The 13,352-nt window shown below is 45.6% G+C and overlaps 1 protein-coding gene across 6 annotated transcripts in view; it reads right to left on the reverse strand.

Moving 5' to 3' along the window:
* LOC119483764 (receptor tyrosine-protein kinase erbB-4-like) overlaps positions 1 to 13,352 on the reverse strand; it is a 296,368-nt gene that overhangs the window by 10,526 nt on the left and 272,490 nt on the right. For 3 of the 6 annotated variants that reach the window (XM_037762206.1, XM_037762205.1, XM_037762208.1), the window contains exons 24-27: positions 7,776 to 7,873; positions 7,485 to 7,655; positions 5,275 to 5,560; positions 779 to 4,381 (exon numbers count right to left, since the gene is read on the reverse strand). In XM_037762206.1, the coding sequence (XP_037618134.1) occupies positions 3,555 to 4,381; positions 5,275 to 5,560; positions 7,485 to 7,655; positions 7,776 to 7,873 (1,382 nt within the window). In that variant the 3' untranslated portion in view covers positions 779 to 3,554. Of the gene's footprint in view, positions 1 to 778; positions 4,382 to 5,274; positions 5,561 to 7,484; positions 7,656 to 7,775; positions 7,874 to 13,352 lie in introns of those variants that run through there. The other 3 variants (XM_037762210.1, XM_037762209.1, XM_037762207.1) reach the window with 2 other exon arrangements.

Raw genomic sequence — 13,352 nt, forward strand, 5'->3', positions numbered from 1 at the left:
ATTTGATTTTCTCCATATCACCCAGCCCTAATTTGCATCCTGAATGTGTTTAGGTTTAGGCAACAGAAGGATTGGGGCGGCACGTTTTTTTCCTCTAAACATATTTGCTGTTGCAAATTAGTTGTAAATAAATTAGGGCTGTCAAAGTTAACGCAATAATAACGTATTAACACAACTTTGTTTTAACGGCACTCATTTCTTTAACCTCTTGAAAGTCCGATGAGCTGCCATCGGGCCCGGCCGCTATTTGATATTTCGGAGGTTGTAGCGTGCTCAGTTCTAAACTTAAAGTGAAGATACCGGCATGATATAAAACTAGAAAACCTAATAAATCCATTGGTACCAACTATGTCATACTACCTTGTCACGAAGGAGGTTAAATAATGCTCCAAACTTATGCAAAATTTTGGCGAGGAAAAACTGGCATCAAGGGGTCCCTTGACCTGTGACCTCCAGATATGTGAATGTAAATGGGTTCTATGGGTACCCACGAGTTTCCCCTTTACAGACATGCCCACTTTATGATAATCACATAGTTTGTAGCAAGTCATAGTCGAGTCAGCACACTGACACACTGACAGCTGTTTGTCATGTTATGATTTGAGCATAGTTTTTATGCTAAATGCAGTACCTGTGAGGGTTTCTGGACAATATTTGTCATTGTTTTGTGTTGTTGATTGATTTCCAATAATAAATATATACAAACATTTGCATAAAGCAGCATATTTGCCCACTCCCATGTTGATAAGAGTATTAAATACTTTACAAATCTCCCTTGAACAGATACAAAATGTGTGATTCATTTGCGATTAATCACGATTAACTATGGACAATAATGTGATTAATCACGATCAAATATTTTAATTGATTGACAGCCCTAGTATAAACATAGTTTCTAGGAGACAAGGACCAGAACAGATCTGACTTCTCGGCAATAAGGTCCTTTAAAATATCAAACAGTTTGGAGCAGCCAAAGAGCAAACAGGGTTAAAAGGCAGTCTAATGGGAACACAGGTGTGATTTTGATCTTTGTTGGTGATTATTTGTCTAAATTAAATAACATAATGGTTGAAAATTGTGCAGGTCGCTTCGCCACCTGAGACCAAACCAAATAAATCACTACTGCAGGGTGACCAGGCTTGCAACATGCTCTTGATTTACAAGGTGCCACTAATGAATGGACAAATTGGACACCAGTATTGGGTCCAAATTTGCTGCCATAGAGAGGCGTAGGTCCAGAGAAAAAGTGGTTGGATTTATACCTTTATAAGAACTAGTTCCAAGCTAACAAAACAGTCATGTTCCTTATAAATGAACACTAGCCATGTTTCCATTCAATGTCAAGCAAATTATAAGCCATCTTTTGAAATGTTGCAAAAAAAGAAATGCGAATTAGACGCGTTTCCATCAACTGGTGTAAAGTTTGGAGCGAATAAACTTGGCTACAGCGTAGTTTGGTCAGAAGTTGGAAATATAGGCTTTACGCATGGCTGTATTCCGCAAGTAAACCAAGTAGAAGAAGAAGTAGAGGTTGCGAACCGGAAACAAAACGAGCCGGCTTGGCCGATCTACCAAAGAATAATGGAGAGAGGTCTTCAGGAATTTGTTTCAATTGGGCAAGTTTAAATTGTTCTTTCCTGTCAGCTAGTATTGGCCAAGTTTCATGTTGTATGGAGACAAAGACAATATAAATATAGATCGGAGAAGCGACTTCATTTGAGTTAAATGTTCATTACATCAGAATTTATTCAACAAAGGCGTTTCCATTATCAATTTAGCGCATCAACTCTTTTTCGACAAAAGCAAAAACCACCTCAAGTGAGCGTAAAAACTTGTGACGAACTTTGCCGTTTCCATACAGCTTTTCAAATGCGATACTTCGAAATATAAATAAAAATATGTGAATGGAAACACAGCTACTGTGACAGTTTTAAAAAAACGTAAAACCATCACTTTCTTTGCATCAAGCGATCCTTCATAAAGCCTCAGGTTCCGGACTTTAACCAATCCAACGGAGGACAACAAGGCTATCACCTAAAATGATGAAAATCTCCCAGAAATTTGGTGCCGTTGGGCCACTCAGTGAGCTTTTGATTCAGCGGTCATATGGTGGAAACCTTTGAGTTCGGACCAGCGTTGAGTTTACTGTTGGTTAGCAGCGGTACTGAAGAACTGTCGACCATGTCATCACTGACTCTTTTTCCACAGATATGGGGCCAAACTGGCAATTATGTGAACAACACACGCACTCGTTCCATTCAAACTGACATAAACACACACAAAAAGTAGTCTGGTTTTCCTGTGCTCTGCTGGTGCTGTCTTGTTCATTCCTCGAGGTCTTCATTAGGCGGTTTGTATGAACTCTCCCTCCCCTCTCTGTAGATTTTTGTTTTCGCTTTCTCCCTTCACTCTCTGCCTCTATAATCACCATTTTGAGTTCGGCTGCTTTCTGGATCACGCTATTCAGCAGATACAGGAATCTGTACTCTTGTGGCAACACACTCTTTTTTACAAGTTAGCTTCATGGTCTGAATGGGGAAACCAGTGTATAAAAATCCATCTTCTCAGCACTGCAACCAGTGTTTATAAAAATGATTACAGTGTATTTTTACCCCCTTATCCCCTTTTGGCTCGGAAAAAGGCTGCTTTTGATGAGCTTTTCCAAGTAGACAGCAACCGAAAACATCAAAACAGCGGTTGATCTGTGTTTTCAGGCAAGTCCGTGGTCGTACACTGTAGTTTTGGCCGTCACAGTATCACAGTTACAGTAGAAAGATGAGATGAGTTTCACATATTTGATGGACGGTATAATCCTATAGGCAAAAACCATTGAATATGATTGATGAGCTTTCAGCGCTCCGTCTTTTATGTTACTGGAAGTCCTGGCTAAACCCTCTCAGTCTATTTTCCTCCATATTTTGCTTCACTCTACAAGGTCATTCACAAAACAAGACATCTTGACATCTCTGTTTGCTTATTTCAGAAACCCTTCGAAGCGTATTGTTCATCCTCAGACTTTTATACTGGAAAAATAATAAAACATCTTGTTCCATGAATCTGACACCGCAGTGGCTGGCAGTGAGTTCAGGTCCCCTAAAGCCGAATCCATCTCGTTTGGCGCCATTGTGGTCTTCCTCGCTGGGACAGCGCGTCCACTGCTGTGTGTCCGTTGCAGTGAGTTCAGGTCCCCGGAAGCCGAATCCATCTCGTTTGGCACCATTGCGGTCTACCTCGCTGGGACAACGCGTCCACTGCTGTGTGTCCGTCGTTCGCCGAAAAAGTACCGTAACCTTCACGTTCTCAGTGACATGGAGTCTCTATCTACAGGACAGAAATGGACTGGGTTGGATATAGTGAAGGTGCGGGAGTTGGGTCTGCTTGGCTTGGTTCGGTCCACCTCCTGATATCGCTACAGTCTACAGCAGATGGCACGTTATTTGGAAAAGAGTTGGGGGCTCTGGTTGTGGTGCTCCCCGCTGCGTGGAACAGTGGAACCGGAGAGGATGTCTGGGTTGCTGGAGGCGAGAGTCACATTGAGGAACAAGTGGAACGATTTAGACCACAGTGTTCCGCTGGCGGTAGGGTGGAGGCGGCAAGACGGTGCCAGACTTCAGGGAAAACTCAGACATGTACTCTGGGTTTTCAGCTACCGCCGGCCGTATGTGTCCGTTCTGCTTATAGAAAAGCTTGGCGTTGGTGGAACCGCCCTGGGCGCCCTGGGCGCCCTCGGGGGCGGCCTGGTTGGACGGTTTGGGAGGCAAGCTGTGCTGCCAGTATTCTGGATTGTCAAAGGTCACCTTCAGCTTTTTCCCGCTGACTTTACCTGACGCCAGCGCGTGCTTCAGCATGCCGGCCGAGTGCGTGGTGGCGTGGATCTGGTAGGCCGGCAGGCTGCCGTGCCCGATGGTGGCCGAAGTGGACACGGCGCCTGACTGGCACACCTGGGCTTGGGCAGTAGTTCCCGTTTGGCTCTGGTTGGCGGGTCCGCCACCTGGATTGCCAGGTTGTCCTGCGGGTTTGATGGTGTGGTGGCCGTGGAGGATGTGGGTCGGCGGGCCGTGGTGGCAAGGCATGCCAGATGGAGAGGGCTGTGCCGCGGGGAGGGGGTAGTGGGGCAGGCTGGTCTGGATAGTAAGCGGGAGGTGGGAGCCTGAAGAAGGGGGCTGGTTGGGTAGGGGCAGACCGTTTCTCCTCAGGGCCTCCAGGCCCAGATCAGACGGGCTGTGGAAGGTGTTGAGGTATAGCGGCTCGTTGATGTACTCGTCCTCTCCTTTGGGCTGGCTATTGGGTGTGGTGTGGTAGCCCGGGTTATCCAAGGCATGGATCTCCCCGTTCTTACGTCGCGAAACAAACGGGTTTTCCTCAATGGGATTCAGATACTCTGCAGCACGGATCAGAAAAAGGGAGGAAGGGAGGGAAGGGAAAGTGGAGAAGAAGAGAAAAGAAGTAAATAAGACAGATAAACAAAAAATCAAATCAAGAGACGAGAAAACAAAAGGAATGAAAGAGAGTAAGAGAACGGGCGCTAATGAGGCGAGAACATGGAGATGATAATGGCGGCCACTCAGGACAAGACGGGCAACATGCCAGCAGTTCTTTGGCACGGGAAACTCCATCTGCCGGGGGTGAAAATGCCAGCGAATGACCCCTCTTTGCTGCTTCCAAGCGCTGTAATAGTGGGGTGCGAAACCTATTGATTTTGCCCACTCTTCCGCTCCTTGACATTGCATCAGATGCATTTTGCTGCGGGCTTTGTTATATTTTGAGCTGCTCAAAAATCAAAGACGGTAGCGCGAGAGCGCGGCTGATGGACTGAATTATGATCAAAGGCAAAACATGACTGTGTAGTAGCTGACATACACCGTTGACGGAAACCGGGTCGGAATTTTAATCAATGGAATGGAGTGAAATGAACAGGCAAAATGACAGGCGGGATATACTACAGAAGATCGTATTTACTCTGTGAATGAACGGAGAGATGACAGAACAGAGAAGAGGTGTGCTAGTACATATAGGATGCACTCGTTTTACATTTAAATTGTGTTTCTCTCTTTGTGGAGCAGCACAGAAGATTGCGGTGTAGAGCAACTTTTATGTCTATGGCAGTTTATTATTGGTGTTTTATAGATGATAATGAGCTTATTTCAAAGTTTAGTATTATCTACACCATGCTGTGGATTAAATACAACTCCTAAAATGTTTTCAATGCCCTGCAGGGCTGCAGACTTTCTACCTGGAGTTATTTTTAACTGGTGCTCTGGAAAATGAACTTACCCGAGGAGGTCTTGTCCTTCATGGGCGTCATGTATCCGTCCTCGTCGGTGTCCCCTCTGGTCGCCCTCTCCCCCAAGAAGATGGTGGGGTCGGCGCTGTACCTCTGGCCCCCGCTGTCCTCTCCGCCAGCCTGGCTCAGGCTCTTCTTATGCAGGCTCCCGTTACAGCGCTGGTCCTCGAGGGCTGGACCCGGTCCGCCTGCGGCTTCCTGGTTGGCGCAGGCTTGGGCGCCCGCCATGGAAGCCTCTGCGGGGTTTGGGCCGCCGTCTCGATAGCCAAACTGGTTCTGAGGCAAAGAGAGGGTTGTGGAGAGTGACAATTTGTCTGTCTGTTTGCTCTAAACCACACGGGGGGGACTTTGATGCTTGTGTTCTGGGGTGGATTAATGCACAGGCTGGTCCTGGCTGCAGCCTAAGGGGCATACTTGCCAACCTTGAGACCTTAAAAAAAGGGAGGATTTCGAAATCAAAGTGGGGGGTCTGGAGTTTCAAAGACTTTGTCTCACATTGCAACAGCATTTTTATGTTAAACATTTGATTTTACCTTTAACTCCCATGAAAGAAAACGGAATAATTCGCCCCTCTGGTGTGAACCTGGTGTCCGAATCTCTGGCATAAACTAATATTCATCCATTTTCATTTAGTTTTGTTTTGTTTGAACTTCTACACTTTACACTGTATATTCTTATATGTGAAATGTTTGCACCCTAATCCGCCACTGCATGTATTGTATGACACTGTGCAGCTATTTGGTGATAAAAGAGATGGAATATTGTTGAACAAACTAAACTAAAAGATGTCTATAGTTCAATTGAAACACAACAAATTCGCCAAGTCTGAGTCAGTCTAAGCCGGTTTGTGCGCCACCTACGGCGAAGGAAGTGAGACTTTTAACCCGTGCGGCTGCCTGTTGAGGGTATTATTCTCCAACAAAGTTCTGACAGTGGAGTCATCAGCCTTTAGGGGACTGCGAAAGGGCAGCGAGGCAGAGCCACGATTCGAACACCTGAACCTTGAAAAAGAATAAAAACCCCCCACAAGAAAACACAAAACATGACATGTGAAGCAAAGGGCTTCTTGTGGTGCCGCGTTGGCTTGCCGGGGGCTGTTTAACCCGGGCCTTCTCCTCGACGCTCTTGCCAACTGCAGCGGCAATTACAGGAAGCAGAGCTACAAAACACAAACAGCAAACAAAAAGGTTTTATCTGTCAACCTACTCCCACTGTATTCCCTCCGTTGCATCAACTTCCCCCTCCTCCAAACTTCTCTGTTCATCCCTTCTTCAAAGCCGGTCATTATATCCGCTCCTCTTTTCAAGTACGAGCGTGAGAGCGAATCAGCCCAGATTAGATAACCGTCTGTATCGGACTGCGGAACCTGAACTTCCCGTGGCAAAGTCGCTGGTTCTTAACAATGACTTCCCTGTGTGGGCTTTTCAGCATAATCAAAGGAGTTTCAATTCATGATAGAGGCGCTGACCTTGAACACGCAGGATGTGTTTTCTTTTTGGGGTTTGTTCGTTAAGGGAACAAAGAGCCGGGTAGGTCGCGGAGGGTAAAAGGTGCATAAGACGCAAGAGCCGGCAGCACGCGGTGCACGCTGCAGAGCAAACAAGCCGATTGTCCGTTAGTAAACGGTGGCCGGCATTTTTAAGAGAGCGTCTGTTATTTGCTCGTGGAGCTCTGAGTAATGAAACCGGGGGGGCCTGGGGAGGTTTAAGCCACACACGGCGGGGATGGAAATGATGGAGGTGAGCCATTAGCGGAGGAAAATCATCAGTGTATTAGAAGTTCTTAACCACCTTGAGCACTTCTAGAGGACAGTGAGCTTTTGACCAGAGAGGTAAAAAAAAAATATTAGATTTTGCGGTTAAAGTTAAATCAGCGAAAGAATTTTCTAAGGAGATATGATGTGTTATTATATTAAAGTATTTCATTATAGCTGAAGGCTTGTAATTAAGCCCTCTGACGGCCCGGCCGCTATTCTGTCTTTCGGAGGCTGTATTGGGAATATACTGATGGAACTAGAAAACCTCAGGAATCTATTGGTACCAACAATGGCGTGCTAGCTTTTCAGGAAGAACGCTGAATAACGCCACCGACTGACCTCTGACCTCAAGATATGTGAATGAAAAATGGGTTCTATGGGTACCCACATGCAGTTTTGACCACCTTGAAATGTCGTTTTTAAAGCAGCAGTGTGTGTCCTTACTCTGTTGGAGTCGACGCGAGGCCTGGTCGTGTACGACGGAGGAGCCATGTTGAAACCTCGAGGCACCAGGTACTCGTCGGCGTCCATGAAGTCGTTCAGGTCCTCCTCGTCCAGAAGGCTCTGGAAGAACTTGCTGTCGTTGGGGCTGGGGAGCTTCATGCGATCGTCTCCCTAAACAGCGCAACAATGGGATTACTTTTAACGGGATGGTGTACTCAAAAATGACCCACAGAAAACAACCAGAGCCTTATTATATGGAGTGCTCCGACTAGTCTGTCGAGGCAAACACACCTGGATGACCAGGTACCGCTGGGGGTCCCGGGCCATTCTGCAGAACTCAGCAGCCAGCTCCTTGAACTTCGGCCTGCTGTCGGCGTCAATCATCCAGCCTGGGGAGGGGAAAGAGGAAGATGGAGAAGGGTAGGGCGTTAAGGATGTGTACTGTATATGGAAATTGCATGGGTGTGAAAGACAGTCTAGTGGTGTGGTTGCAGATTGCAACCATCTGAGTACCCCTCCGCTCACTCCTCCATTTCCAAGACTGCGTTAACGTGAGCCGTCGAGTGCCAAACCGTGGTAACGCTGTTCACCTCGCTCAGAGAACATCCTTACCATAATAACAATACTTCAGGAGCAACGAAAGTCAGACGGCGGCTGGTGGTACCACGGTTTTGCACTCTCACGTTACCGCAGTTTCACAAGCGTGTCGGAGAACTACGGTGGCCTTCAGGTAACGTAAAAACGCAAAAGGCTCTCTCTAGAGCCAGTGTTTGGTTTGTCCTTTCTGGGCTACTGTAGAAACATGGCGAACTCTATGAAGAGGACCCGCTCCGTATGCAGATATGAAGGGCTCATTCTAAGCTAACGAAAACACAACGATTCTTAGTTTCAGGTGATTATACACTGATGAAAACATAGTTATGAATATTATATTCCATTTCTGTTAATAGATCCCCTGAAATGTTACACATTGTTCCTTTAACAGACATTTATTTAAATGAAAATCTTCGAGATTATCACTTTAAGATGGCGATATTTGTTGAATGCATATTGAAGTTCTGTAGCAAATACAATAAAACGCTGAATGAGCAAGTGTTCACTTTAACAAAGTTTCACACATTCATGCCTTGCTCAAGGGCAACTCGGAGATAGTTATTAAGGTAGAGGGAAAAGTGTCTTTTCTCTCCCTGAGGCCACAGCTGCAGTAAACACAGCAAGCCCCCTGCAGGTGAGGTGAGAGGCCAGGTGGTGTCTCGGCTCAGATTAGACAGCAAAGCAAACACAGTTGCTGATTTCAGCGTCTGCATTACATATTCTACAACAGTGAGGTCTGGGTGCCTCTAGCAATCCTACAGGGAGGTTCCGCGGATCACCAGCAGAATATAATTGCTTCATTTCACTTTCCTTTCAAATGTAGTGGCTACCACACTGACAAGAAATAATAGTTCATCCTCACTACATTCATGCGGTCCGTGGTATGTTTCCTCCTGTCGATCTGAAGCCAAGTTCCCCTTAAACAAACCCTGACCTTCTCTCTTGTCACTTTGCCTGCCACACTCTTCACTCACTTTATCTCATTTCCGCTTCTAGCGCCCCACGCAGGCACATTACCTAAATGAGGTGCAATTACTCCAGCAATCAAACTCCATTTCATCTTTATTGGGGTGGCGCTGAGGCGGCGGGGCACGCCGTGTGACAGCGCACCAAATCACAAACAACGGCTCTCAGTCAACATGTAATTAGAATTAATGCGGCCAATTGCCGAGCTTCCTCCTGGCTTGCGGTGTGTCGCTGTGACCCTCCCTGCTAGTTTGACTCAGAGCTTGACCCGCTTTGGCTATTTCTGATCACCGCCGTGACGCTCGAGCTGACGTACACTGGAACTTTTGTGTGCCTGTGGTGTGTGTGTGGGATAAGCTGCTCGGCATTAGAGGGGATAAACTGACTACAGGAGAATCTGCCCTCAACATTACTAATAAATCAGGACTATGTGTGAACCCCCATGCAAGTTAAAGGGATAGTTCAGGTGTTATTGAAGTGGGGTTGTATGACGTACGTATCCATAGTCAGTGTATTACCTACAGTAAATGGCGGTCAGCACGCCCCCAGTTTGGAGAAAAAGACAGCAGTACCAGCACGGAAGCAAAGCAATGTACTGCTGTGGATGGGGGCAGCAGAAAGACGTATTTTAGACACCTAAAACAAAGGCCCACCTTAAAAAAATCACTATCAGTTTAAGTGTGCGCTATATTTAGAATATTTTCGCAGGTTTACCTTGCCGTCAGACAGCCCTTTCTGATGGAAAACTGAAGCCGTTGTATCCATCTGCACTCTCGCCAAAGCCACCAGACTCCATTGAAAAAAACTGTAATTTTACCACGCAGAACACGGGAGTTGGTTTGTTTGTGTTACGAACAATCTAACTGATCGAGGCGGCGGCAGACCAGCAACTCCCAGGGTTGGCTCTAGGCCTTTTGGTACCCTGGGCGAAATTTGGATTTTGAGTCCCCCCCTGCTGCTCTAGGGTTAGGGTTAGGGTTCAGCTCCCCAGAACCCTGACCCCGTAAACCGCAACACACATCAGACATCACAATGGTTTTAAGACAAAAGTTATGATTTTTTGTTTTCATAAATAACACATATATATTACATAAATAACTGTATTATAATATAAATAAACAGTTGGTCCCTGATATTGTTGGTGTGAGAAAGAATGGTAAATGGACTTTCTAGTCTTCCGACCACTAAAAACAAAAGTCAAAAGTGTATTTCTTTATTTATTTGTTAATTTTTTTACCTCAATGAAGAAAATGAGGAAGGGTGCCTACAGGGATAACAGTGCCCCCCCCCAGAAGGTGGCACCCTAAGCAACCGCCTATATGGCCAATGCCTTAAGCCGGCCCTGGAGACTCCTGTATTCTACGTGGTAAAATTACAGTTTTTCTCAATGGAGTCTGGTTGCTTTGGCGAAAGCATACATAATGGCTTTTCAGTCCCCCAAAAATCCATCAAAAATATTCTAAATATAGCGTACACTTTAACTGATATTGATAATTTTGTAGGTGTCTAAAATACACTTTGCTGCCGGCCCAGTCCACAGCAGTACATCGCTTTGGTTCCGTGCAGTAACTCCTGTTTATTATAGATAAGTACCTCATACAACCCCACATCAAAACACCTAAACTATCCCTTTAAGGGAATCCCCTTTGACCTCGACATTTATAACATTATTGTCCACACATTTTACACAGCACATAAAATGTATTCTCCTCCTCCAGCGGAGAAAGACAGAAATCAGTTGGCATTGTTATGAGGCTAAATGGCTGCAGGGGCTTTCATGGTTGCTTCTGTGCTGTCAAAAGCCATTGGCAGTAGTTTTTCATTTGGAAAAAGAACAATTAGATATCATGACATTTCGGATCGGATTAACATTTTCTCCGTCATGGGAATATGTTTTGATATCGAGCTTCAAGCTGGATCACATCATTCTCTTTCAACACATTTGGCATTTTTAAGCGCTCGCTGCTGTTGCGTGGCGCACCAGTAGAATAAGTTTCATAAAGATACAAGCAGCCAATAATAAGAAGCATATTCATAGTGCAGATAAAATATTTGTGCAACAAAAAAAGACCCAAGAACTGCAATGGCAGGGGGGGGAAATGTCGGCGTGGGAGAAGTTTTTATGAGATTTTCCGCCACTACCAGAAGACAGAAACTCCACCATAGCTGGGTTCAGGGTGGAGCGATGACCAGACTGGTGCGAGGAAAAGGATCGCCAAATAGCCGTCAGCTGGCAGATCTCATAGCATGGATTGGCATATATGTCTGGACCGTTTCCTGGAAATATGGGAGGGTATATCCCTCCGTAGCCATGAACACCAGAACCAGGGCTCTGAATCCAGCCAGGGGGGGAGGGAGCGCAAGATGGGAGAATTTGGGGAGGATGAAGAGGAGGCGGGTTTTTGGACGAGTTGAGGTACGTCGGCTGGGAGGGAGGTGTGGCGGTCCAGATGGAGGATGACACGAACAAGGATGTGGGCAGAGTCCCCGGCGAGGACGAGCGCCCGCACGTTGCAGACCATAAACCAGCGTCTCATTAGTTTCTTCCTCTGGATTGTTTTCTCTTTACATATCAACTTCTCTCCCAGCCTTGAGTCGAAGCCCCTGAGCTCAGATAACACCTTACCAGATGCATATTAAAAATATGAACCCTTTTTATTAAACCACAACTCATCTGTGACACCTCAAACTGAGCCGGAGCGGTGTATAAACATGATTTAAAAATAAGATTATGGGCTCCACAACGCTCAGTGTGCTGCTCTGTAACATTGTCTTTAATGCTGCCACCTGTAGCTGAGGCAATTATGTTTACAAATGGGTGATATGCTTTTTCTATTTCACTGATGACTAACTTTAATGTTCAAATTATTTGATGGATGGATGTACAATTTGGTAATATGTACCTGTATTCTGTTTATACTAAGGTACTATCTTTAATATCTCTGGAGGTATTAGGCCATTGTAGGTAATGTTTTTTTTTTATCATCGACTGTTATTGATATTGCATTTAGAGGATTTTTGTATCAATGTGATTGAAAGTATTCTTCAGGTATTTAATGGCTAAACATGAACATTCACATCTGGTTATTTCATCTCAGTTAAATGAATAGTTAGACATTTTGGGAAAAATGTTTATTTGGTTTCTTGCCGAGAGCTCGATGAGAAGATTACAAGGGTGTGAACTCGAGTCAGACTCGAGTCACAAATTTGATGACTTAAGACTAAACTTGACAAAATCGCAAAAAGACTTGCATCCTAGATTTAGAATTTAACACCAGTGACTCGTGACTTAATTTGGACTTGAGCCATTTGACTTGAAAATACTTGATAACTTCCCCCAAGCCCAAAGATTAAAGCCCAAAGATTAAAAGTATGTTATTTTAAAAAGTGTGCGCACAAAGACGATCAACTACCCGGTACCAGATTTAACTCCAACAGCATCAGAGATGCCAGTTGGCTCCTGTTACTCTGTTGTTGAAATGGCATTACATTTGGTGAAGAGCGCATTGTGACTTGTTTAGGACTCGAAACTCAAAGTTTACGACTTGGGACTTGACTGGGAACCCTGCCTGTCTTGACTTGGGACTTGACTTTGGGACTTGGTAGTCTGACTTGGTACTTGCCTGCCTTGATTTGGGACTTGACTTGAGACTTGCCTGTCTTGACTTGGGACTTGACTCGAGACATGCCTGTCTTGACTTGGGACTTGACTCGAGACATGCCTGTCTTGACTTGGGACTTGACTCGAGACTTGCCTGTCTTGACTTGGAACTTGACTCGAGACATGCCTGTCTTGACTTGGGACTTGACTCGAGACTTGCCTGTCTTGACTTGGGACTTGACTCGAGACTTGCCTGTCTTGACTTGGGACTTGACTCGAGACTTGCCTGTCTTGACTTGGGACTTGAATCGAGACTTGCCTGTCTTGAGTCAGGATTTGCCTGTCTTGACTTGGGACTTGACTCGAGACTTGCCCCACTTGACTTGGGACTTGCCTGTCTTGACTTGGGACTTGACTCAAGACTCGCCTGTCTTGACTTGGGACTTGCCTGTCTTAACTTGGGTCTTGCCTGTCTTGACTCGGGACTTGCCTGTCTTGACTTGGGACTTGACTCGAGACTTGCCCCACTTGACTTGGGACTTGCCTGTCTTAACCTGGAACTTAGGACTTGCCTGTCTTGACTTGGGACTTTACTTAGGACTTGCCTGTCTTGACTTGGGACAAGACTCGAGACTTGCTTGTCTTGACTTGGAACTTGCCTGTCTTGACTTGGGACATGACTCAAGACTTGCTTGTCTTGACTTGGG

The sequence above is a fragment of the Sebastes umbrosus genome, chromosome 24 (assembly GCF_015220745.1).
Source record: "Sebastes umbrosus isolate fSebUmb1 chromosome 24, fSebUmb1.pri, whole genome shotgun sequence".
Lineage (NCBI taxonomy): Eukaryota > Metazoa > Chordata > Actinopteri > Perciformes > Sebastidae > Sebastes > Sebastes umbrosus.